The sequence below is a fragment of the Thalassophryne amazonica genome, chromosome 9 (assembly GCF_902500255.1).
Source record: "Thalassophryne amazonica chromosome 9, fThaAma1.1, whole genome shotgun sequence".
Lineage (NCBI taxonomy): Eukaryota > Metazoa > Chordata > Actinopteri > Batrachoidiformes > Batrachoididae > Thalassophryne > Thalassophryne amazonica.
The window spans coordinates 39,306,978-39,334,015 of record NC_047111.1 but is presented as its reverse complement, the minus strand read 5'-3'; the positions used below and the strand labels follow the sequence as shown (position 1 = coordinate 39,334,015).

At 44.5% G+C, this 27,038-nt stretch overlaps 1 protein-coding gene across 1 annotated transcript in view; it reads right to left on the bottom strand.

The window, feature by feature from the left end:
• Positions 1 to 26,620, bottom strand: part of LOC117517013 (transmembrane gamma-carboxyglutamic acid protein 3) — a 34,780-nt gene extending 8,160 nt beyond the window's left edge. The window contains exons 1-3 of the mRNA XM_034177920.1: positions 26,545 to 26,620; positions 21,785 to 21,833; positions 12,900 to 13,066 (exon numbers count right to left, since the gene is read on the bottom strand). Coding sequence (XP_034033811.1) covers positions 12,900 to 13,066; positions 21,785 to 21,794 — 177 coding nt within the window. The 5' untranslated portion in view covers positions 21,795 to 21,833; positions 26,545 to 26,620. The remainder of the gene's footprint in view (positions 1 to 12,899; positions 13,067 to 21,784; positions 21,834 to 26,544) is intronic.
• Between the last annotated feature and the right edge of the window lie 418 nt (positions 26,621 to 27,038).

Below are 27,038 nucleotides of genomic sequence, written 5' to 3'. Positions count from 1 at the left end.
GATATGCTCTCTCCTTCTAGTCCCCGTTAGTACTCTAGCTGCAGCATTTTGAATTAACTGAACGCTTTTTAGGGAACTTTTAGGACAACCTGATAATAATGAATTACAATAGTCCAGCCTAGAGGAAATAAATGCATGAATTAGTTTTTCAGCATCACTCTGAGACAAGACCTTTCTAATTTTAGAGATATTGCGTAAATGCAAAAAAGCAGTCCTACATATTTGTTTAATATGCGCTTTGAATGACATATTCTGATCAAAAATGACTCCAAGATTTCTCACAGTATTACTAGAGGTCAGGGTAATGCCATCCAGAGTAAGGATCTGGTTAGACACCATGTTTCTAAGATTTGTGGGGCCAAGTACAATAACTTCAGTTTTATCTGAGTTTAAAAACAGGAAATTAGAGGTCATCCATGTCTTTATGTCTGTAAGACAATCCTGCAGTTTAGCTAATTGGTGTGTGTCCTCTGGCTTCATGGATAGATAAAGCTGGGTATCATCTGCGTAACAATGAAAATTTAAGCAATACCGTCTAATAATACTGCCTAAGGGAAGCATGTATAAAGTGAATAAAATTGGTCCTAGCACAGAACCTTGTGGAACTCCATAATTAACTTTAGTCTGTGAAGAAGATTCCCCATTTACATGAACAAATTGTAATCTATTAGACAAATATGATTCAAACCACCGCAGTGCAGTGCCTTTAATACCTATGGCATGCTCTAATCTCTGTAATAAAATTTTATGGTCAACAGTATCAAAAGCAGCACTGAGGTCTAACAGAACAAGCACAGAGATGAGTCCACTGTCTGAGGCCATAAGATCATTTGTAACCTTCACTAATGCTGTTTCTGTACTACGATGAATTCTGAAACCTGACTGAAACTCTTCAAATAGACCATTCCTCTGCAGATCAGTTAGCTGTTTTACAACTACCCTTTCAAGAATTTTTGAGAGAAAAGGAAGGTTGGAGATTGGCCTATAATTAGCTAAGATAGCTGGGTCAAGTGATGGCTTTTTAAGTAATGGTTTAATTACTGCCACCTTAAAAGCCTGTGGTACATAGCCAACTAACAAAGATAGATTGATCATATTTAAGATCGAAGCATTAAATAATGGTAGGGCTTCCTTGAGCAGCCTGGTAGGAATGGTGTCTAATAAGCAGCCAAAGATAACGATACGTCTTTGGGATGGTTATGAGTAATTTTTTCTCTAATAGTTAAAATTTTGTTAGCAAAGAAAGTCATGAAGTCATTACTAGTTAAAGTTAATGGAATACTCAGCTCAATAGAGCTCTGACTCTTTGTCAGCCTGGCTACAGTGCTGACAAGAAACCTGGGGTTGTTCTTATTTTCTTCAATTAGTGATGAGTAGAAAGATGTCCTAGCTTTACGGAGGGCTTTTTTATAGAGCAACAGACTCTTTTTCCAGGCTAAGTGAAGATCTTCTAAATTAGTGAGACACCATTTCCTCTCCAACTTACGGGTTATCTGCTTTAAGCTACGAGTTTGTGAGTTATACCACGGAGTCAGGCACTTCTGATTTAAAGCTCTCTTTTTCAGAGGAGCTACAGCATCCAAAGTTGTCTTCAATGAGGATGTAAAACTATTGACGAGATACTCTATCTCACTTACAGAGTTTAGGAAGCTACTCTGCACTGTGTTGGTATATGGCATTAGAGAACATAAAGAAGGAATCATATCCTTAAACCTAGTTACAGCGCTTTCTGAAAGACTTCTAGTGTAAATGTAAATGTTATTAAGAAATGATCAGACAGAAGGGACTTTTCAGGGAATACTGTTGTCTTCTATTTCCATACCATAAGTCAGAACAAGATCTAAGATATGATTAAAGTGGTGGGTGGACTCATTTACATTTTGAGCAAAGCCAATTGAGTCTAATAATAGATTAAATGCAGTGTTGAGGCTGTCATTCTCAGCATCTGTGTGGATGTTAAAATCGCCCACTATAATTATCTTATCTGAGCTAAGCACTAAGTCAGACAAAAGGTCTGAAAATTCACAGAGAAACTCACAGTAACGACCAGGTGGACGATAGATAATAACAAATAAAACTGGTTTTTGGGACTTCCAATTTGGATGGACAAGACTAAGAGTCAAGCTTTCAAATGAATTAAAGCTCTGTCTGGGTTTTTGATTAATTAATAAGCTGGAATGGAAGATTGCTGCTAATCCTCCGCCTTGGCCCGTGCTACGAGCATTCTGACAGTTAGTGTGACTCGGGGGTGTTGACTCATTTAAACTAACATATTCATCCTGCTGTAACCAGGTTTCTGTAAGGCAGAATAAATCAATATGTTGATCAATTATTATATCATTTACCAACAGGGACTTAGAAGAGAGAGACCTAATGTTTAATAGACCACATTTAACTGTTTTAGTCTGTGGTGCAGTTGAAGGTGCTATATTATTTTTTCTTTTTGAATTTTTATGCTTAAATAGATTTTTGCTGGTTATTGGTGGTCTGGGAGCAGACACCGTCTCTACGGGGATGGGGTAATGAGGGGATCGCAGGGGGAGAGAAGCTGCAGAGAGGTGTGTAAGACTACAACTCTGCTTCCTGGTCCCAACCCTGGATAGTCACGGTTTGGAGGATTTAAGAAAATTGGCCAGATTTCTAGAAATGAGAGCTGCTCCATCCAAAGTGGGATGGATGCCGTCTCTCCTAACAAGACCAGGTTTTCCCCAGAAGCTTTGCCAATTATCTATGAAGCCCACCTCATTTTTTCACCTCCACCTCTAATCACACACTCGTGCAGCTCCTGTTAAACCACTTATCTGGTTTGGGTGTGAAGCGAAGCCGTCGCTGTTCACACCAAACGCCAATCCCGCAGATAAGGCACACCACAGGAAAATGGCTGCAAAAGAGTTCAGACTTATGACACAGTTTTAGATACAGCAGAGAATTACCTTCACAGGTAGATGATATCTCGGCAACGAGGTGGAGACGACGTCCGGTCTTTATGGAGTGAGATGATGTAGTGTAGAAGGGTGACAGCTGTCAAGAGATAATGAGTGACAGTTGTCACCCCCGGCTGTGTCCATGGCGGCAGCGCCCTCTCGTGCCTGAAGCCCGCACTTCAGGCAGGGCGCCCTCTGGTGGTGGGCCAGCAGTACCTCCTCTTCTGGCGGCCCACACAACATCTTGAGGCTCACTGGTGCCGGTGCTTATGTCTATATTCTGTAGCATTAAACAGATTAGAGTCTATGACTCTCCCAGTACAACACAGATTCTCTTGTCAATGGACGCATATACAGTGGGGCCAAAAAAGTATTTAGTGAGTCCCTGATTGTGCAAGTTCTCCTACTTAGAAAGATGAGAGAGGTCTGTAATTTTCAACATAGGTGCACTTCAACTGTGAGAGACAAAATGAAAAAAAAAAAAAAATCCAGGAAATCACATTGTAGGATTTTTAAAGAATTTATTTGTAAATTATGGTGGAAAATAAGTATTTAGTCAATAACAAAAATTCAACTCAGTACTTTGTAATATAATCTTTGTTGGCAATGACAGAGGTCAAAGGTTTCCTGTAAGTCTTCACCAGGTTTGCACACACTGTAGCTGGTATTTTGGCCCATTCCTCCGTGCAAATCTCCTCTAGAGCAGTGATGTTTTGGGGCTGTCGCTGGGCAACATGGACTTTCAACTCCCTCAACAAATTTTCTATGGGGTTGAGGTCTGGAGACTGTCTTGGCCACTCCAGGACCTTGAAATGCTTTTTACGGAGCCACTCCTCTGTTGCCTGAGCGATGTGTTTGGGATTATTGTCATGCTGGAAGACCCAGCCATGTTGCATCTTCAATGCTCTCACTGATGGAAGAAGGTTTTGGCTTAAAATCTCACGATACATGGCCCCGTTCATTCTTCCCTTAACACGGATCAGTCGTCCTGTCCCCTTTGCAGAAAAACAGCCCCAAAGCATGATGTTTCCACCTCCATGCTTCACAGTAGATATGGTGTTCTTGGGATGCAACTCAGCATTCTTCTTCCTCCTAACACGCTGAGTTGAGTTTTTACCAAAATGTTCTATTTTGGTTTCATCTGACCACATGATATTCTTCCAATCCTCTTCTGGATCATCCATATGCTCTCTGGTAAACTTCAGATGGGCCTGGACACGTACTGGCTTAAGCAGGGGGACACGCCTGGCACTGCAGGATTTGAGTCCCTCTTTGCATAGTGTGTTGCCTTTGTTACTTTGGTCCCAGCTCTCTGCAGGTCATTCATCAGGTCCCTCTGTGTAGTTCTGGGATTTTTGTTCACCATTCTCATAATCATTTTGACCCCACGGGATGAGATCTTGCGTGGAGCCCCAGATCGAGGGAGATTATCAGTGGTCTTGTATGTCTTCCATTTTCTTACAATTGCTCCCACAGTTGATTTATTCACACCAACCTGCTTGACTATTGTATATCCACTCTTTCCAGCCTGGTGCACATTTGCAATTTTCTTCCTGGTGTCTGCTCTTTGGTCTTTTGGTCTTGGCCATGGTTGAGTTTGGAGTCTGACTGTTTGAGGCTGTGGACAGGTCTCTTTTATACAGATAACGATTTCCAACAGGTACCACTAATACAGGTGGACGACAGAAGAGCTTCTTAAAGAAGAAGTTACAGGTCTGTAAGAGCCAGAAATCTTGCTTGTTTGTGCGTGACCAAATACTTATTTTCCACCATAATTTACAAATAAATTCTTTAAAAATCCTAAAATGTGATTTTCTGGATTTTTTTTCTCATTTTGTCTCTTATTTTTAAAGTGTACCTATGATGAAAATTACAGACCTCTCTCATCTTTCTAAGTAGGAGAACTTGCACAATCAGGGGCTGACTAAATACTTTTGACCCCGCTGTAAGTACCATGAGTGCAATTCAAACCCAGGTACCTACGTATTACCCAGCCTTATGGGGCTATTCACAGAGCGCCATTCTTTCCCGTTTAATCCTGAATAGCAAATTGGGGACACTTTGAAGCATCACAGGAACTTCTTGATCCATCCTTGTCAATCTTGAACAAACTTGGTATACGTAGTAGTTCCAGTCATCATCTGCAACAGTTTTGAAATCAGGGTCAAATGTTCATACTGTTCAAAAATTTCATCTGGATTCGCAAAATTGTCACTACTGTATGGTAACTTCCAGGTGTTCGTAGTCTTAACAGCTTCAGTCATGTTTGAACGTCATTAAATGGGGTATTCCTGGTGAGTACAGCTTGAAGCTTGCTTGACCGTGCTCCTTCGGGATATTTGAAGATGAAGCAGCGTTTGTTGCGATTCTGGCAGAGGGTGCAGCGTCTTACTTTTGTTTTTGGGCGGGTTGTCAGGTGCTTTATAAACCAGCCTGTTAGGAGGCAAGCCGGATGAAGCTGTTTCATCCCGTTTTACACTTTCTTGGATCGTGGTCGATCGTAGTAGAATGGCACTTCATGAAATATCGTTACCCATTGAGCTACCTGCTCTACTACAGCTAATAGGGCTTGCTTTTTAATTAAAGTCAGGTCCTATTCTAAAAAAATATTCAGAATGAGTGTGACAGGGGAACATGTCAATTCAACTCCAAATACATTGGCAAGGCTGGAGGTAACCATCTTCCAAAATCCATCAACTGGGGGACACTTCCAGTTCATATGCAAATAAGTAACCATTGGTTTCAGCAATTACCTTCCATGAATAAAGCTTCTCAGGCATTAAATACACTCTGTTTATGAAATTACAATAAAACTGCTGATGATGACATTGTCCCATACTTCGTCCCAATCAAACAGTCGGCTCAGACCTGGAACATCTGTCCTCCATAGAGCACGGGTTGTGTACGACTGTTTAAATAAGTACAGAAGAGCATAGTAATTTATGAAGCAGATGTGGTGTGAAAGGGTATGCAGTGGGACAATACTTGCTTTTATTGTCAATCTCAGCTGCAATTAAATGAAAAATAAAGCAATTTGTAAGTTGTACTTTGTGCACAGGTCTTGGAAATAAAGCAAGCCTTCCCCTCCAAAGATGGTGCCAAATGTACAAACACCCTTTTCCTTCCACCGGTGGAAACAGATGGGACAAGCACCAATCAATAGCCCAGCATTGTTGAACAAAGGGGAATTTAGGTCCCATGCAAAAGAACAGCCACACAATTTCTCCGCTTCCCTCCACACTGAGAGCAAGCGCAAGACAATAGGACTATACTTTGAAATGCAATGAGAGGAGGGAACGCTTGAATACAAAAAGTTGGCAAGTTAATAAGGGTTCACCATCCTCTCCTTCAATGTGTTGTGTGGGCCGCCAGAAGAGGAGGTACTGCTGGCCCACCACCAGAGGGCGCCCTGCCTGAAGTGCGGGCTTCAGGCACGAGAGGGCGCAGTCGCCTCACAGGAGCAGCCAGGGTGACAGCTGTCACGCATCACCTGCAACAGCTGTTACCCATCATCTGATCAGCAGGGGAATATCAGCAGGACAACGCCTCCACCTCTTTGCCAAGATATCGTTCTACCTGGAGGGTAACGTGCTCAGCTGACTGGTTAACAGTGATCTTTTGTGACTTTTGTGAGTTGTTTAGCTGACTCCTTTTCCAACGAGTGGTGGAGGTAGTTTTCCTGCCGTACGGATTCCTGGGTGCAGACGCACCCACATTTAATTGTTCTTTTGTTCCTCGCCAGCAGTACCAGGTCCGACACGCGAAGGCAGTGGCCACCTGGGAGTTCGGGACTTGGCGGCTCCAGTATTCCCGGGGTCTGGTGGCGGAGGAAATCGTGTGGTTCCGGTTCTGCTTTGGACAGACGTCTCCTATCTTCGAGCCTGCCCACATGACACCTTTTGTGATTTGGCTTTTGTCTATTGTTGTAATCTGATTGTATTTGTTGTGCCCATTCACAACAGTAAAGTGTTGTTATTTGACCTCATCCATTGTCCGTTCATTTGCGCCCCCTGTTGTGGGTCCGTGTACCTACACTTTCCCAACAGGATATCTCGGCCAACGTCATGGACCCCAAGGGGCGTCGACCGGCCGTTGAACGGCCAATGGAAGAGCAGGGCACACAGGCGTCTGCAGGAGGAATGATCGGTGAGTTGCAGCGAATCCTCACCGCTTTTACGGCTCGGCTGGATCTGATGACCGAGCAGAACGTCCTCCTTAACCGCAGGGTGGAGGCTCTCGCCGCGCAGGTGGAAGCGCGCCCTCAGGGCGCTGCTGCGGCTCTCTCTCCTGTCGATCCTGTGCGCAATAGTGACGTTCCACAGGTCGTTCAACGACCCCTCCCACCTTCCCCTGAAGCATACATAAGCCCTCCAGAACCGTACGGGGGTTGTGTGGAGACATGCGCGGACTTTCTTATGCAGTGTTCGCTCGTCTTCGCACAACGTCCCGTCATGTACGCAACTGATGCTAGTAAGATAGCTTATGTGATTAATCTGCTTCGCGGCAAGGCACGCGCTTGGGCTACAGCGCTCTGGGAGCAAAATTCACGGCTCCTTCTGACATATGATGGGTTTGTGAGGGAGTTCAGAACAGTGTTCGATCACCCAAATAGAGGAGAGACCGCTTCAGCCGTGCTGCTGTCAATGAGACAGGGGCGCCGGAGCGCAGCTGCTTATGCAGTCGACTTCCGCATCGCGGCTGCGAGGTCCGGCTGGAATAGCACCGCCCTCCGCGCCGCCTTCGTAAACGGACTATCGTTGGTCCTGAAGGAGCACCTGGTGGCTAAGGACGAACCGCGGGATTTGGACAGGCTTATTGATCTCGTTATACGATTAGACAATTGGTTAGAGGAACGCCGTCGGGAGCGAGGCGAAGGACGTGACCGGATACGCGCCGCCCCTCTCCCTTCCGGGTTCGAAAAGGGGCCGCCCTCCCCACGCTCCACAGCCGCAGCGCTTTGTGGGGCAACAGCTCCCCCTGTTGACGTTGTTAGGGAAACGCACAGGGCCAAAATGGGGAGGCTGATCTGTGGAGAGTGTTTTCTCTCCAGCTCAACAGAGCACACACAGAGAGACTGCCCCAAACGGCCAAGACGTCAACACTCGCCCTTAGAGACTGGGCTAAGGGGGGGTCAAGACATTCAAGTGAGACACACACAAATTGCCACACGACTCTCAGTCACGATCCTGAGCGGGGATTTAACCCTTCAAGCCCGAGCACTGGTGAACACGGGGTCAGAAGGGAATCTGCTAGACAGCGGATGGGCAAAGGAGGTAGGGCTCCCTCTGGTGGCGCTTCCTTCGCCATTGCAGGTGCGGGCACTAGATGGCACCCTCCTCCCTTTACTCACACACAAGACACAACCAGTAACTCTGGTGGTGTCTGGAAACCACCGGGAGGAGATTGAGTTTTTTGTAACTCCTTCTACCTCCCGCGTGATTTTGGGCATCCCATGGATGTTAAAGCACAATACCCGGATCGATTGGCCGTCTGGGGTGGTGGTTCAGTGGAGCGAAACCTGCCATCGGGTGTGTTTAGGATCCTCGGTTCCTCCCGGTTCCCAGGCTAAGGAGGAGGTCAAAGTCCCTCCCAATCTGACGGCAGTGCCGGTTGAGTACCACGATCTTGCTGACGTCTTCAGCAAGGATCTGGCACTCACCCTTCCCCCGCACCGTCTGTACGATTGTGCCATTGATTTGGTTCCAGGCGCTGAGTTCCCGTCCAGCAGGCTGTACAACCTCTCACGACCTGAGCGCGAATCAATGGAGACCTACATCCGGGACTCATTAGCTGCCGGGCTGATCCGGAACTCCACCTCCCCGATGGGGGCAGGTTTCTTTTTTGTGGGCAAGAAAGATGGCGGACTTCGTCCATGTATTGATTACAGGGGGCTGAATGAGATTACGGTTCGCAACCGATACCCGTTGCCATTATTAGATTCCGTGTTCACCCCCCTGCATGGAGCCAAAATCTTTACTAAGCTGGATCTTAGAAATGCGTATCACCTGGTTCGGATCCGGAAGGGAGACGAATGGAAGACGGCATTCAACACCCCATTAGGTCACTTTGAGTACCTGGTCATGCCGTTCGGCCTCACAAACGCCCCCGCGACGTTCCAAGCATTAGTTAATGATGTCTTGCGGGATTTCCTGCACCGATTCGTCTTCGTATATCTAGACGATATACTCATCTTTTCTCCGGATCCTGAGACTCATGTCCGGCATGTACGTCAGGTCCTGCAGCGGTTGTTGGAGAACCGGCTGTTTGTGAAGGGCGAGAAGTGTGAGTTTCACCGCACATCTTTGTCCTTCCTGGGGTTTATCATCTCCCCCAACTCCGTCGCTCCTGATCCGGCCAAGGTTGCGGCGGTGAGAGACTGGCCCCAACCCACTAGCCGTAGGAAGCTGCAACAGTTCCTCGGCTTTGCAAATTTCTACAGGAGGTTCATTAAGGGCTACAGTCAGGTAGTTAGCCCCCTGACAGCCCTGACCTCACCAAAAGTCCCCTTCACCTGGTCGGATCGTTGCGATGCCGCGTTCAAGGAGTTGAAACGGCGCTTCTCGTCTGCACCCGTTCTGGTGCAGCCCGATCCTAGTCGCCAGTTAGTGGTTGAAGTGGACGCCTCGGACTCAGGGATAGGAGCTGTGCTTTCCCAGAGCGGGAAGACCGATAAGGTCCTTCACCCGTGTGCCTATTTTTCCCGCAGGTTGACCCCGGCCGAACGGAACTATGACGTCGGCAATCGAGAACTCCTTGCGGTGAAAGAGGCTCTTGAAGAGTGGAGACATCTGTTGGAGGGAACGTCCGTGCCATTCACGGTTTTCACTGACCACCGGAACCTGGAGTATATCAGGACCGCCAAGCGGCTGAATCCCAGGCAAGCCCGCTGGTCACTGTTCTTCAGCCGTTTTGACTTCCGGATCACCTACCATCCCGGGACCAAAAACCAGAGATCGGATGCCTTGTCCCGGGTACATGAAGATGAAGTCAAAGCGGAGTTGTCGGATCCACCGGAACCCATCATCCCGGAGTCCACTATCGTGGCCACCCTCACCTGGGACGTAGAGAGAACCGTCCGGGAGGCCCTGGCACGAAGCCCGGACCCCGGAACTGGGCCGAAGAACAAACTATACGTCCCACCAGAAGCTAGGGCTGCAGTCCTGGACTTCTGTCACGGCTCCAAGCTCTCCTGTCATCCAGGGGTGCGAAGAACCGTGGCAGTTGCCCGGCAGCGCTTCTGGTGGGCATCCCTAGAGGCCGACGTCCGGGATTATATCCAGGCCTGCACCACCTGCGCCAGGGGCAAGGCTGACCATCGCAGGGCATCAGGACTACTCCAGCCGCTGCCTGTGCCTCATCGCCCCTGGTCCCACATCGGCCTGGATTTTGTCACGGGCCTCCCGCCGTCCCAGGGTAACACCACCATCCTCACGATAGTGGACCGATTCTCCAAGGTGGCCCACTTCATGGCCCTCCCGAAGCTCCCAACAGCCCAGGAGACAGCGACCTCCTGGTCCACCACGTCGTCCGGCTGCATGGGATTCCAACAGACATCGTCTCCGATCGCGGTCCCCAGTTCTCCTCACAAGTCTGGAGGAGGTTCTGCCGGGAACTGGGGGCCACGGTGAGTCTCTCGTCCGGGTACCACCCTCAGACCAACGGGCAAGCAGAACGGTAAACCAGGAGGTGGAACAGGCTTTGCGCTGCGTGACTGCCGCGCACCCGGTGGCCTGGAGTACCCATTTGGCCTGGATCGAGTATGCCCATAACAGCCAGGTGTCTTCAGCCACCGGCCTCTCCCCTTTTGAGGTATGTCTGGGGTATCAGCCCCCGTTGTTTCCGGTGGTTGAGGGAGAGGTCGGTGTGCCCTCGGTCCAGGCCCACCTACGGAAGTGCCGTCGGGTGTGGCGTGTCGCCCGTTCTGCTTTGCTAAAGGCCCAGACGAGGGCAAAAGCCCATGCAGACCATCGGCGGGCCCTGGCCCCTGCGTATCGGCCAGGGCAGGAGGTGTGGTTATCCACAAAGGACATTCCCCTCAAGGTGGACTCCCCCAAGCTACAGGACCGTTACATCGGCCCATTTAAGATCCTTAAGGTCATCAGTCCAGCCGCGGTGAGGCTTCAGCTTCCGGCCTCACTGCGGATCCATCCTGTGTTTCATGTGTCCCGAATAAAACCACATCACACCTCACCCCTCTGTACTCCGGGTCCGGCACCGTCTCCTGCCCGGATCATCGATGGCGAGCCGGCTTGGACTGTACGCCGGCTTTTGGATGTCCGTAGGATGGGCCGGGGCTTCCAGTATTTGGTGGACTGGGAGGGGTACGGCCCCGAAGAACGCTCCTGGGTGAAGAGGAGCTTCATCCTGGACCCGGCCCTCCTGGCCGATTTCTACCGCCGCCACCCGGACAAGCCTGGTCGGGCGCCAGGAGGCGCCCGTTGAGGGGGGGGTCCTGTTGTGTGGGCCGCCAGAAGAGGAGGTACTGCTGGCCCACCACCAGAGGGCGCCCTGCCTGAAGTGCGGGCTTCAGGCACGAGAGGGCGCAGTCGCCTCACAGGAGCAGCCAGGGTGACAGCTGTCACGCATCACCTGCAACAGCTGTTACCCATCATCTGATCAGCAGGGGAATATCAGCAGGACGACGCCTCCACCTCTTTGCCGAGATATCGTTCTACCTGGAGGGTAACGTGCTCAGCTGACTGGTTAACAGTGATCTTTTGTGACTTTTGTGAGTTGTTTAGCTGACTCCTTTTCCAACGAGTGGTGGAGGTAGTTTTCCTGCCGTACGGATTCCTGGGTGCAGACGCACCCACATTTAATTGTTCTTTTGTTCCTCGCCAGCAGTACCAGGTCCGACACGCGAAGGCAGTGGCCACCTGGGAGTTCGGGACTTGGCGGCTCCAGTATTCCCGGGGTCTGGTGGCGGAGGAAATCGTGTGGTTCCGGTTCTGCTTTGGACAGACGTCTCCTATCTTCGAGCCTGCCCACATGACACCTTTTGTGATTTGGCTTTTGTCTATTGTTGTAATCTGATTGTATTTGTTGTGCCCATTCACAACAGTAAAGTGTTGTTATTTGACCTCATCCATTGTCCGTTCATTTGCGCCCCCTGTTGTGGGTCCGTGTACCTACACTTTCCCAACACAATGCACGCCATAGCAACTGAGCATCAGAATGAAACAAATTTAATAGAGGTCTTAGCGTAAAGAAGTAAGTGCCAGTGCTAGTACAGGGGAAGTTTTAGACTCTTGGAATCCGAGAAATCGGGGTCGTATGCACACATCTCACGATCTTCAAATTATTATGTAATTTATATTCATCTTTAATTTTTGACCAAGATTTTAATGATGACTCCCGCCATGGATTTCCAACCTCATTAAGATTTTTCCTAAATCTTTGTTCCCTAATATTGCCTGTAATGGGGGTCTGACAGAATATGAGACTCAACGTCCTTCCATCTAGCTTGATAGGGTTACACAGATTTAATAAGGATTTGATTTGTGCTGAATAATAATAGTCTTTCAAATTAGGTACTGCCATTCCTCCATTCTCTTTAGAAAGCTGTACTGTTTTGAATCTGACTCGTGTTTTTTTTTACCCAGCCATAAGGACCTAGAAATTATTTTTTCCCATTCCAAAAACTGCTTTTTAGGAACCTCAACAGGGAAAGCTTGAAACATGTGCACAATATGCTAACTTTTACTGACTCAATTCTTTGAGTCAAGCTCATGAAGAGAACAGCAGACCATCTCTGAATATCTTGTTTAATTTTTGCAACAAATTCGTCGTAGTTATGTTTGGCTATAGTCGGAATTTCGGTGGGAATTACAACTCCTAAGTATTTTAAAGTATTTAAGTCCCATTTTAGTTTTAATTCATATTTACTCTTTTATAAAGAATTTTTGTAACCAATCTAATACTCTGCTACTGTGGAAGACCATTGTGGCTTTCTGCAAAGTAACAACACCAGCTTACCGTTTTCTCTTTGTTCTCAAACACTTCATTGGCTTCTTCAAAGCTGCAGCTCTCCTCACCACATTCTCTCTCAATGTTTCCTTGTCTTAACTCCTCCAGGAAGCCATTGGCTCGAGGGAAACGCCTAAGGACAGAGTTTGCGTCCCTTCCATTGAGGAATGCAAGTGCTGATAAAGAAAAAGAAAAATAATCAAGTCAATCAAACAACAGCTAGTAAATTAGCATTACATTTATTTTTAACCACAAGTATCCTGGTCTAAGAACAGGTTTTTCATTCTTGTTATTGTCCCACTCCTTATTAGTCACTGACTTTCTGACAGAGGGCTCAGCAAAGCAAATTTTATACATGCAGTCAAGTACAATGAGTGGGACTGAAATCTTGATAGTGTAAGTTCCTGTTATGATGATTAGGTTGGAAAACTCCCAAAGGACAACTCGACACCTGTCATTTCCGTCACCTGACCACTAGACAAAAGCCCCCACAGACATTGTGTAAACATGTCTGCTGATGTCATACCAGGAATTTGCTGCTGTGGCTAACTCAAGCTTCTAGTTAGTACCTGACTAGTCAAAGAATTTTCTTCTAGTCGACTAGTCAGGCAATTCAGATAGTATTCCAACAATTTAAGGGTAAATTAATAACAAAAACAAATCAATTAACTGTTTAAGTAATGTATTTTTATGGCTTCAGTGCTCAGTGTTCTTTTTCTGAACAGCTATCAAAAAGAGATAGGCTCATATTGCAGGAACCAACGCAAGTCAACGCCTACCAGCAAGTAGCACTTCCTCCACTTAAAATTAAAATCATTTTGGAGTTTCAATGCTTACATCTGACTATATTAATTTATTGTCAAGATAAGTTATTGACTAGTCCACGATTAATAATACCCCAACTAGTCTAAGTATGATTTTCATTAGTTGGCCCAAACCAGTTTCTCATAGCCTGTATACTTGAACTTAAATTTTCTTTCAAGATATGCTGCTGTATCATAATGATGCTCAACAGATGATTGAAATGAAGTGTAAAAGACTGAGAAGAAGTGAGAGTTACTGTGTTACAGGTTCAGATTATTTTTATGCCTCGCGTGGCATATAGCATCCAGGTTGTCCGTCCTTCCGTCCTTCTGTCCGTCTGTTAGTCTGTCCGTCCATCTGTCTCTCCCGCCGTAATTTGTTGGCCACAATGTAGCTCGGCAGCTATTGCTCGCAAAAACGTCATATTTGGTGGGTACATGGCTTGGAGGAGTACTTCGCATGGGTTTGAAGGACAGTGACCTTGACCTACTTTTGAAGGTCACCAATGGTCACAACTGTCATATCCTTTGCCGCAACGTAGCTCGGCACCTTTTGCTCACAGAAACTTCATACTTGGTGGGTATTTGCCTTGGAAGAGTATTTCGCATGGGTTCGAAGGCCGGGGACATTGACCTACTTTTCAAGGTCACTAATGGTCACAACTGTCAAATCTTTCGCCACAACATTGCTCAGCACCCATTCATATTTAACAGGTACATGCTTTGGAGGAGTACTTCGTATGGGTTTGAAGGCCGGTGACCTTGACCTACTTTCCAAGGTCACCAATGGTCACAACTGCCAAATCTTTTGCCGCAATGTAGCTCAGCACCTATTGCTCACAGAAACTTCATATTTGATGGGTACATGCCTTGGAGGAGTACTTCGCATGGGTTCGAAGGTCGGTGGCCTTGACCTACATTTCAAGGTCACCAATGGTCACAACTGTCAAATCGTTCGCCTGAAATTTGTTCGCCGCAATGTACCTCTGCACCTATTGCTTGCAAAAACTTTATATTTAGTGGGTACATGCCTTGGAGGAGTACTTTGCATGGGTTTGAAGGCCGGTGACTTTGACCTACTTTTAAAAAATTAACAATAGTTGCATTTGTTCGAAGGCTACCGACTTTTTATGGTCACTGTTGGCCACATCCTCTAAATAAATATAATGTCAATCTCCAATTTTTCCACTGTGTATCCCAGTTTACATCAAACACATGAGGGTTCAACCAAATACCTACCCCACACATGTACATACAGTGAGGAAAATAAGTATTTGAACACCCTGCAATTTTGGAAGTTCTCCCACTTAGAAATCATGGAAGGGTCTGAAATTTTCATCTTAGGTGCATGTCCATTGTGAGAGACATAATCTAAAAAAACAAACAAACAAAAAAAAAAACAAACACCTGTGAAAATCAATGTACAGTAGCCTTTGTTTGCAATTACAGAGGTTAAACGTTTCCTGTAGTTCTTCACCAGGTTTGCACACACTGCAGCAGGGATTTTGGTCCACTCCTCCATACAGATCTTCTCTAGATCTTTCAGGTTTGGAGTTTCAGCTCCCTCCAAAGTTTTTGTATTGAGTTCAGGTCTGGAGACTGGCCAGGCCACTCCAGGACCTTGAAATGCTTCTTATGGAGCCCCTCCTTAGTTGCCCTGGCTGTGTGTTTGGGGTCATTGTCATGCTGGAAAACCCAGCCATGACCCATCTTCAATGCTCTTACTGAGAGAAGGAGGTTGTTTGCCAAGATCTCACAATACATGACCCCATCCATCCTCCCTTCAATACGGTGCAGTCATCCTGTCCCCTTTGCAGAAGAGCACCCCCAGAGCATGATGTTTCCACCCCCATGCTTCACGGTTGGGATGGTTTTCTTGGGGTTGTTCTCATCCTCTAAACATGGTAAGTGGAGTTGATTCCAAAAAGCTCTATTCTGGTCTCATCTGACCACATGACCTTCTCCCATGCCTCCTCTGGATCATCCAGATGGTCACTGGTGAACTTCAAACGGGCCTGGACATGTGCTGGCTTGAGCAGGGGGACCTTGCTGCCCTGAAGGATTTTAAACCATGACAGCATCATGTGTTACTAATGTAATCTTTGTGACTGTGGTCCCAGCTCTCTTCAGGTCATTGGCCAGGTCCTCCTGTGTAGTTCTGAGCTTTCTCAGAATCATCCTTACCCCACAAAGTGTTTCCTCCACTTTCTAATAAATAATCATAACAGTTGTCTTCTACCAAGCTGCTTACCTGTTGTCCTGTAGTCCATCCTAGCCTTGTGCAGGTCTACAGTTTTGTCCCTGGTGTCCTTAGACAGCTCTTTGGTCTTGGCTGTGGTGGACAGGTTGGAGTGTGATTGATTGAGTGTGTGAATAGGTGTCTTTTATACAGATAACAAGTTCAAACAGGTGCAATTAATACAGGTAAAGAATGCAGAATAAGAGGGCTTCTTAAAGAAAAATTAACAGGTCTGTGTGAGCCAGAATTCTTGCTGGTTGGTAGGGGCTCAAATACTTATTTGCAGCAGTAACATACAAATAAATTATTAAAAAAATTATACATTGTGATTTCCAGATTTTTTTTTTAGATTATGTCTCTCACAGTGGACATGCACCTAAGATGAAAATTTCAGACCCCTGCATGATTTCTAAGTGGGAAAACTTGCAAAACCGCAGGGTGTTCAAATACTTATTTTCCTTACTGTATTACTGCACTTTACATGTAAAATAGCACTGCGCGAGGGGCATTTCGTACGAATGTCTCTAGTTTTAAACTGAAAATTCAGTTTATTTACAACCCCAAATCAAAAAATGTGTGGACAGCATGGAAAATGCACAACCCAAAGAAAAGCCCCCACAGTGATTCTTACACTTACTTTGACTTCTGTTTCATTGCAGAGAGATATTTCATGAGTTGTGCAGTCAACCTAAATTTCATGAGTTGTGTAGTCAACTTAAATAAAATATAAATTAATATATGTTCAGTCTACATTTCAGGTCTGCAATACATTCCAAAAATGTTGGATTGGGACAATTTAGGATAATAATGTTAAGAAATAATGATGTTCTTTCAAACAGGTGACTGTTTGAAATAGTCTGAAATCACAATTTGGTGCTAAAGCAGCATCCATGACAGGCTGAGTGTCGGGTAAGCAAAGATGGACAGAGGAGCTCCAGTCCATCAACAAATGCGTGAGAAAATGATTGAAATATTCAAAGAAAGATTGAAAGGGATATGCATATTTATCCCTTCACAATGCATGATATCATAAAATGATTCAAGGAATCTGGATAAATTTCATTGCATGAAGGGCACAGATGCAAGCCTCAGATGAACACCTGTGATAACCAATCCCTCAGATAGCAGTACATCAAGAACATCATTCATCAATAGCTGATATAACCACCTGAGCAAGGGATTACTTTAGGAACCGTTTGTCAAGCATTACCATACACAGTTACATACACAAATTCCACTTAAAACTTTACTGTTCAGAAAATAAGCCTTATGTTAATTTTTTCCAGAGGTGAAAACGTGCACTGTGGTCACACGAATCAATATTTCAAATCATTTATGGAAAACAATGTTTGTTCTGTTGATATGTGTGCTCTGGACCAAAGGTGAAAAGGACCACCCAGACTGTTATCAACAAGAAGTCCAAAAGCCAGGATCTGTCATGGTATGAGGTTGTCTCCATGCCCTTGGCAAAGGTAGTTTACACTTCTGTGATGGCAGCATTAATGCAGAGAAGTACACTGAGATTTTAGAGCAACATGTGCTGCCTTCAAAATTACATATTTTCCAGAGACATCCAAGCATTTTTCAAGAAGACAATACAAAACCTCACCGCAAATGAAAAGTGGGGCTGGATACTGGACTACAGTCCTGGCTTGTCCCCAGTAGAGAATAATAATAATAATAGTGAATAATTTTGAAATGAAAAATGCAACAACGACAACCTTGTACTGTTGCACACCTTAAGCAGGAAGAACAGAACAAAATAACACCTGCAACACTTGACTGCTTCATATTGTCGTGAGAAGGAATGGCAACATTACAAAGTGACAAATGGTTTACGTCCCTGCTGTTCTTTTTTTCTTTTTTTTCTTTTTTTGGAATTTTGGTGTTGCAGGCCTGAAAGGCAGGAATGGATGCACTCTGTATAAACAAATAAAATGATGTTAACCACACAAAACATAAAATATTGTTGGTTCTTAATGTCTGCAATGAACTAAAAGACAGTGTACATGTAAGAATCACTGTTTTTTTGTTGTTGTTGTTTGTTTTTACTTGCATTTTCCATCCTTTCCCAACATTTTTCTGATTTGGGGTCATATTTTTAACATCATCTGTATGCAGTGTATGTTTCATACCTTGTGGAACAAAGCGTGATCATGATACTGAGCAATAAATAGTTGTCTGTTTTCTCCAAGGATTTATCACAAGATTCTTCTTTGTCTTTTCTCACATTTATTTTGTCCAAATGCTGTTAAAAATACACACTGTCATCCGTGTTTGCAAAATATCTGCGTCAGCCTTCGGCTAACTTCAGTAGTCACATGAAGCAAATGACGCATTTGTGGAGGGCTTTGCCTTGTGAGTGTCCTTGTCTGGTTGTTTGTGTGGCGTTAACCAGTCAACACAAATATCTATTGTTACAACTGCAAGGATTAGTTAAGTCTGTAAAATCATTAACTGTCCAGAAATCTGACTTTACCTAAATATATTACTTCCATATAAAGAAGCACATAATCAGGTCAGGTACACGGGAACTCACAAAGTTAACTGTTTTGGTACTTTCTGAATAAGAGGCCAAGTTACTTGAAAGGAATGTATTGATAATCTCAAGTCCTGTTTTGCAATTCACTGCAAACTACATAATTCTGTTTTTGGAACACTTTATAGTTTAGTAGAGTGGGATTTTAAAAAAATTGGAGTCACTCCTTGAGTTAATCTAGCTAAATCCTTTAATTATGGCTTTAAATTAACTGGTATTTGCTGAGGAAATGCAGTTTTGTCCTTGGCTAAAACAGTGGATATTTTTAAAAACATATCCATGGATTAAAAAAGCTCTTGTTTAACATTTCTGCAAGCCATGAAAAGCTATTTATGAATGATTGTACAAGTGTGATACATTGCAACTCAAATCACAGTTGTGGCTGCTTAAGTGGGACGGGGAAGTTAAAGGGGAAGTTTGACATTTTTTCAAACTGGGCTCTGTTTTTAAACTTTTGGGGATCATCTTTTCACTCGGGACAAATATGAAAATTGGTGAATTATTGCCTGTTTGATTACTGAGTGTTTACAAGGCAACTGCAGATGAAGAGGACAGAATATCTGACAGAATAGACTCATCAGCAGCCAACGTGTAATGCCTCAGTGGAGAGCAGCGCTAGTGGAGGACAGTCGGACTTTTAGTTCAAATTTTTCAACAGTTTAAAAATCCTGACGAAGTTCCAGCTGCAGAAACGAAGCTGTGCGAAGGTTAAACGATGCCAACGAAAGTGTTGTATGGCTGGGGGGGCCTGGCTGCTGGTTTGTTTGCCTTTTGTTTCCTCCCAGGTGGCGTGCATTTGGGACTGAGTGGCTGTGTTGCTGAGGCTGTTAGGACTTCACCCTGATCACCTGCGACTCGTCAGGACTCACAGCTGAGGTGCATCTGGAGGGATTGGAGTATGTTGGCATTTAAGACTGAAGTGCACAGTGTGCATTTGCCAGAGACTCGACCTTGTGACCAGACGGGTGAGATCGTCGTCTCGGGAGCCATCTCATCAGCAGCGGACGCTGAGAATGTCCAGGTTTGATGCACAGTCTGTGAAAGAGGAGAGGGTGAGGTCTCACGCTCGTCAGCACACTTCCTGAGGTACGTTGGATTTTGTGACTAACAGTTATACAGTCAGTAAATGTGGTGTCCCTCACACCTTATTGTATTGAGCTGTATGTTAGTCATGTATCAGCTTCCACTGCAGTGGTGATTTGTGAACGAGATGTTCCATGCCTGCAGGTTGGAGGCTGATCAGTAATCAAGCCAGGAAGTGTTTGCTGTTTGTACACCTTTAAGTGTTCTGTGTGTAGAGTGTGGACTCACATAATGGTTCCTTCTTTCACAGACTCGGTTGTTGCGGCCACCTGGGGGGTGTCGGCGGGGTCCTTGGGTCCGAAACAGCTTCTGGCTCCGGACCATTAGCGCTGCTGGGAGCGCACCACGCCAGACCGCACTTTTTATTATTATTATGGTCACTGTTATGTATTAAATTCAGTTAGCCTTTGTACCGTGCTCTGCTTATTTCATACTGGGTCCTTCAAACGCTGGTCGGTTCTCCGAGCTGCGTCCGACACATAACAGAAAGTCCAGGTTTCTTGTTTCGTCAGGGCTTCGTCACCCTTTGTTAAGTGCCGTGTGACTGGGCCTTAAGGTAAGTGGCTAACTATATAATGTGTCATCTTAAAAAGTGTCTTTACCTTTAGTAAGGTAAACATGTGACCACCACAGGGACAATCTGCATGGTACAGGACACTTCTCATGACATTTAACCTGTTCAGTGGTGAACACAAGTGGTTTACTGAGTGTTTTTAGTTTACCCCATCCAATAAACTGATAAAGCCAGTTACCCTGCGATGGTGTTTTGAATCCGAAAACAATAATTTCATATTTGTCTCAAGTGAAAAGATGATGAAAATGAGTAAAAATGAAGTTGTGTCTTGGTTGGAAAATGCCAGAGTACCTCTTTACAACTCTAAAAACATGGAAACATATATATATATATATGCTATCTAGTATAAAACACACCATAAATTTATTAAGACACTCATTCTAATGGCCCAAATTACATCACAATCTGTTTTTGTTGAATACAACACTGATGTAAAAACAGCCACTATACAAAATTAACAATAATTAAATTTAAAAAAGGTGCAGTCAGAAAACAGGTGTAATTTGAAACATGCCTGTTTTTTTCTGTTTGGGCAATCAAGCTGTGTCATAGCCTCAAAATGTTATAGGTCAACATCATAGGTTGGCGTGAAGGTCAAGCTCAGTTGTTATACTTAAAATATGTCTGAAAATATGCCATACCGCCATAAACGTTTGGTTACGTGTTGATATGTTTAGCAGTTTTTGAGATATTGTTGATGGAACATTGGGTTGGACAACAAACCAGGATGGGAACTGCACTTAGACCAGTTGTAATTTATATTACAGTTAGTTAGTTGCTGAGCTATTACTGCAAAGCTGCTTTTTGTGCATTTGTTTCCCAAATGTGACACTGCCCTTGCTATATAGAAGACACTATGCTGGACATTTTGGCATTCATTCATTCATTTACTGCAGTTCAATTATGAGGTGATTCATGGCCAAAAGGCTGCACAAATTTTGAATCTTAGAGTTGAAGGTACAAGTCAAATATCAAATCCAACTGTTTTTGTGGGGGACTGAGAGAACCATGTGCTTTTGGTTTCATGTATGATTCTATGAGGTATCTGTGGTGTACAAACAAACAACAACAAAAACAAAAATGGACAAGCAAAAGTGCAGCAATGTCTGCATATCTGTGATTTCTCTCAGGATGGAAGTTGGTTTCTTGGAATTCTGACACGATGCAGAAAGGTCAAAGATGAGGTGTAAGTTGAATCTGCAGATGACAGCTCGGCTTATAAATGTTTAAATTCAGTTACAGATTTTTACAAAGGACTGGACTCTCAGAGCTGCTCCTTCTACACCTCCAGATGTGTTTGGGAGACTAGACACTGTGGATCAACACTAGTACAACTTTTGCAGAGTAGCCAAATGCAGTAATGTAGCAAAAACTCCCCTACAGCTCAAAAAGCACTTTGTGTGTGTGTGTGTGTGTGTGTGTGTGTGTGTGTGTGTGTGTGTGTGTGTGTGTGTGTGTGTGTGTGTGTGTGTGTGTGTGTGTGTGTGTGTGTGTGTGTGTGTGTGTGTGTGTGTGTGTATCAGTTTAGGACAGCTGGCAAACCACAGAATGACAAACCTTTTGTGATATCCTTGGTCTAATCTTAAGGGTGACGTTCTGAAACAGCCTACCAAACATTATCAGTATTCAATACTGATCAAAGCGATGGATACTCACCTGCAGCCATGCTCCCACCTTACCACTCACACAACCACAGAGCGCAGATCTGGAGGGAAAAACGAAGCTCAGCATTAGGCAAAAAGACTGACCTTGAAGCAGCACTATTCTTAATTTCGTTCAGTGCCTGAAAACTTTCTGTAGATCACAGAAACACAGTCATACAACCCCTGGCAAAAATTATGGAATCACCGGCCTCGGAGGATGTTCATTCAGTTGTTTAATTTTGTAGAAAAAAGGCAGATCACAGACATGACACAAAACTAATGTCATTTCAAATGGCAACTTTCTGGCTTTAAGAAACACTATAACAAATCAGGAAAAAAAAATTGTGCCAGTCAGTAACGGTTACTTTTTTAGACCGAGCAGAGGGAAAAAAATATGGAATCACTCAATTCTGAAGAAAAAATTATGGAATCATGAAAAACAAAAGAACGCTCCAACACATCACTAGTATTTTGTTGCACCACCTCTGGCTTTTATAACAGCTTGCAGTCTCTGAGGCATGGACTTAACAGTACTCTTCATCAATCTGGCTCCAACTTTCTCTGATTGCTGTTGCCAGATCAGCTTTGCAGGTTGGAGCCTTGTCATGGACCATTTTCTTCAACTTCCACCAAAGATTTTCAATTGGATTGAGATCCGGACTATTTGCAGGCCATGACATTGACCCTATGTGTCTTTTTGCAAGGAATGTTTTCACAGTTTTTGCTCTATGGCAAGATGCATTATCATCTTGAAAAATGATTTCATCATCCCCAAACATCCTTCCAATTGATGGGATAAGAAAAGTGTCCAAAATATCAACATAAACTTGTGCATTTATTGATAATGTAATGACAGCCATCTCCCCAGTGCCTTTACCTGACATGCAGCCCCATATCATCAATGACTGTGGAAATTTACATGTTCTCTTCAGGCAGTCATCTTTATAAATCTCATTGGAACGGCACCAAACAAAAGTTCCAGCATCATCACCTTGCCCAACGCAGATTCGAGATTCATCACGGAATATGACTTTCATCCAGTCATCCACAGTCCACGATTGCTTTTCCTTAGCCCATTGTAACCTTGTTTTTTTCTGTTTAGGTGTTAATGATGGCTTTCGTTTAGCTTTTCTGTATGTAAATCCCATTTCCTTTAGGCGGTTTCTTACAGTTCGGTCACAGACGTTGACTCCAGCTTCCTCCCATTCGTTCCTCATTTGTTTTGTTGTGCATTTTCGATTTTTGAGACATATTGCTTTAAGTTTTCTGTCTTGATGCTTTGACGTCTTTCTTGGTCTACCAGTATGTTTGCCTTTAACAACCTCCCCATGTTGTTTGTATTTGGTCCAGAGTTTAGACACAGCTGACTGTGAACAACCAACATCTTTTGCAACACTGCGTGATGATTTACCCTCTTTTAAGAGTTTGATAATCCTCTCCTTTGTTTCAATTGACATCTCTCGTGTTGGAGCCATGATTCATGTCAGTCCACTTGGTGCAACAGCTTACTGACTGCCACAATTTTTTTCCTGATTTCAATAGTGTTTCTTAAAGCCAGAAAGTTGCCATTTGAAATGACTTTAGTTTTGTGTCATGTCTGTGATCTGCTTTTTTTCTACAAAATTAAACAACTGAATGAACATCCTCCGAGGCCGGTGATTCCATAATTATTGCCAGGGGTTGTAATTTTGTGCAAAGGTTACTGAGTAGGTGTGGTGGAGGGTGTAGTTTGAGGTGGAGTATTGATTTGATGGGTTTGACTGACAGATGCATGTCAATTAACGATGGCTGGCAGAGATCAAATGATTACCAGACATGTCAAACAATTAAAATAAATAATGGCAACCACAGGTTATTTGTGAGTGTCTGCATACTAACACTGGTAACAAAAGACATAATGCTGGATGATGGAGTGACAGTCGGATTAACACTGATGGGAATGTTGCATCCTCTGCGTGAAGAGTGTCAGCTGGACTTTCAGATGGACCTCACCCCTGCATAACTGTTTGGATTCTTTAGCCACCAAGATATTTCAGATAATATTTAAGACATCTATAACATGCTATAGTTGTTTCATTGTGTTCCATAATGCACTGTTGTACAGAAAGATGCCCTCTATGGGACATTTAAAGAGTTTCATATTTACGTCTGTGGACAACCTCTTGCTTTTGAAGATTTGTTTTAGTTGGCTGTGCACTGCTGCGGCTTGGATCGTTCTTCTGCTGACATCACTTTCTGTTTCTAACAGGCTTCCAAAGTATTTGTATTTCTTCCATGTTTCATTTGACTATATGGTCTCCTGTCTTTTTGCCCTCTTCCTAGTATCCTCGTATCTTCATTTGATATCTTATCCTTGCAAATACCAGAACAACTCTATGCTGGCCTTTATGGCCCATTGTCACTCTGACGATTAGCCCGTCGTCTGCCGATGGAGACTGAAAATGTGATTATAATCGACTAGTGCCGAGGTCTGCCAGACTCCGCAGGAGCTAAGTCGATGTCAGTTTTGTCATAGTCCCAGAAAAAGTTGCAACATGCTTAAAATCTTCTACGTTCATAGTAAAATGTAGGTAAGAGCTGAGCACCGCTACCACTACTTCACCTCCGCTAGTACACCATTACTGCTCAGTTTGCCTCCTCCGGCCTCGCTGGCCAACGTCAGAGGATTGACTGGACACACCACCTCCTCTGGATCCCTTGGGATTAAACAAATATGTAGAAATGTGAAGGAATATGTAGAAACTGTCTCAGTAGCAAGTGATGCAATAACTGTTGTGTGGGCCGCTGAAGAGGAGGTACTGCTGGCCCACTACCACCAGATGGCGCCCTGCTTGGAGTGCGGGCTTCAAGCACAAGAGGGCGCCGGAGCCACTGGGAGTGACAGCTGTCGCTCTTCATCAGCACCAGTGTCACTCATTCAACCCATCACCATCACCATAAAGGCCGGACTGCAACTCCACCTCCTCGCCGAGAAATCATCTACCATACAGGTAATTCTCTGCTGAATCTAAACCAAACAATAGTCTGATCTCTTTTGCAGCCGTTTTCCTGTGACGGATTCCTTGTCTGCTGTGTTGGCGTTTGGTGTGGACTGCGACGGCTTCGCCTCCCACCCCACCCAGATAAGTGGTTGTCTCAGGAGCTGTCCGAGTGTGTTATCGGAGGTGGAGGTTCTCCCTCCTAACTGAACACAGACTGTGGGATTACTGAGTGTGCGTACTCACACTCATCAAACTGTTTCTGTTCTCTGCCAGCAGTACCGGGTCTGACTGCTGAAGACAGTGGCCACCTGGGGCGCAGGGCTTGGCGGCTCCGGTGTTCTTCAGATCCGTTGGTGGTCAAAGCTGTGTGGGTTCCGGCTCTTCTATCACCAGACGTCTTCTATCTTCGAGCCTGCCACACGCCACCTTGTGTATGATTGACATTCCGCAATATTGTTATTGTCTGTACTTCGTTGTGCGGTTCACAACATTAAATTGTTACTTTTTGGCTTATCCATTGTCCGTTCATTAACGCCCCCTGTTGTGGGTCCGTGTCACGACACCTTCCCAACAATAACAGTTATGTCAAGTTTATATAGGCTACACAGGGCTCTCCCCAGAAATTTACAGCATGATGGCACTAGAGGTCAGGCGTGGGTCTACACCCCCACCCCACCCCCACCCCCGCGTTAGGGGAAACTTTTAGCATTTTGCCATTTTCAAATACAAACTGGAAGCCATTTCCTGCAACTTCAGCTTTACATCTCCTCTAAAATTACAAACAATGGCCTTCTCCACACTGACATGGATACATTCATTTTCTTTGTCCTTTTCAAAAAGTGTTCTGTAAACACACACAAACACTCAAGAAATACACACGAACCCACTGAAAACGCTGTACTGTATATACAGCAGTTAGTCAGTGTGTGGTTCAAAGACACTTCGGCAGTCAGCTGCACTCGGGGATGGAACTCACTTACTCATTGATAAGACAGTGTACCTGCTTTAATAACAAATCAATATTCAGCACTACATGTATGTATGTAGTGAAAAAATAAGAATAGGGTCATGTGTGCTATTTTTTGCTTGATGTAACTTGTATTGTTTTGGACAGTGGAGTGAAGCCAGATTTGCCGGGGGGGGGATATAAATCACCTGTCAGAGTCATAATGAATGCATGACGTTGCTCTCAAATATTACAGGAAGGTTTGTACGTGCAGACGGCCCCCATTTAGCCCTCCACTGGCAAATATAGGCTACTATAAATATAGATGGAAAAAGATGGGGCAGGGGGTTTCCATAGCAACAGAGACAGAGATGGGAAAGGGTTCTGAATGGACCAACTTCAATAATTAGGATATATCAAAAGGCTTCTTTAAATGGGTTATCTAATTAATCACATGTTGACATTTCAGACACAGACACACACACACATCAAATGCTTGCAGAATATAACTGTGAGACAGAATGTGGTGGCAGTTAAAACTAAAATTTCTTCTTCAACTCCAAACAAAAGAACCCACTATTTTAATGGAATAACTTTAAAAGATAGAAGCAAAGAAGCAATCTTATGATGTTCCGAAGATCTCAGCGCATCCTTCTGCTTCACAACTGAAAATGAACACTTCATTTTTAACACTGATGCTGGATTTAAATCAGTTTTTTTCCTCCAAAAGCAAGCAATTAATTAGAATGTCACATGATCGAAAAGAAAACGGAGCTTTAGAAGCACAAATTTACACAGTCAGCTAATGGTCATATGTCTATCTTCAATCAAGAAAATCTAACCTACCTTCATTCCGCTTGAGAAAAGCATTTTCTCTTCCATCTCCAACCAGGGAACTCCCTCATGAGTCACTAAGCCTGACCGCGATTGACGTAAGCATAGACCAATAGGAAAAGAGGATTCCCCGAGTCTGGCCAATCACAGCCCTGATATATCCTGACCTACGCAGCCGTAAGGGGCGGAGCGAAGGTGCACTGTGAAGAAAGAACAGAGTAGGAAAAAAAAGAGAGAAAACAACACACGGAGGGCTGCCGAGGGAGAAGTTGATCAAACTGGAGCTGTGTTCTGTGCGTTTCTGTTCACAAACGCGCTAACAGCCGTAGAGGAACATACACATGCATTTTTTTCCAAAGTATCCCACCTCTCGACAGACGCAAGAAAAGGGAAAAAGGCAGACAAAACTCTATCAGGCCACACCTTACTCATAAAGACTACATTACCCAACATCCTCGGCGACACCGTCAATCGCGTACAGAATTGCAAAGGTGCGCAGACATCTT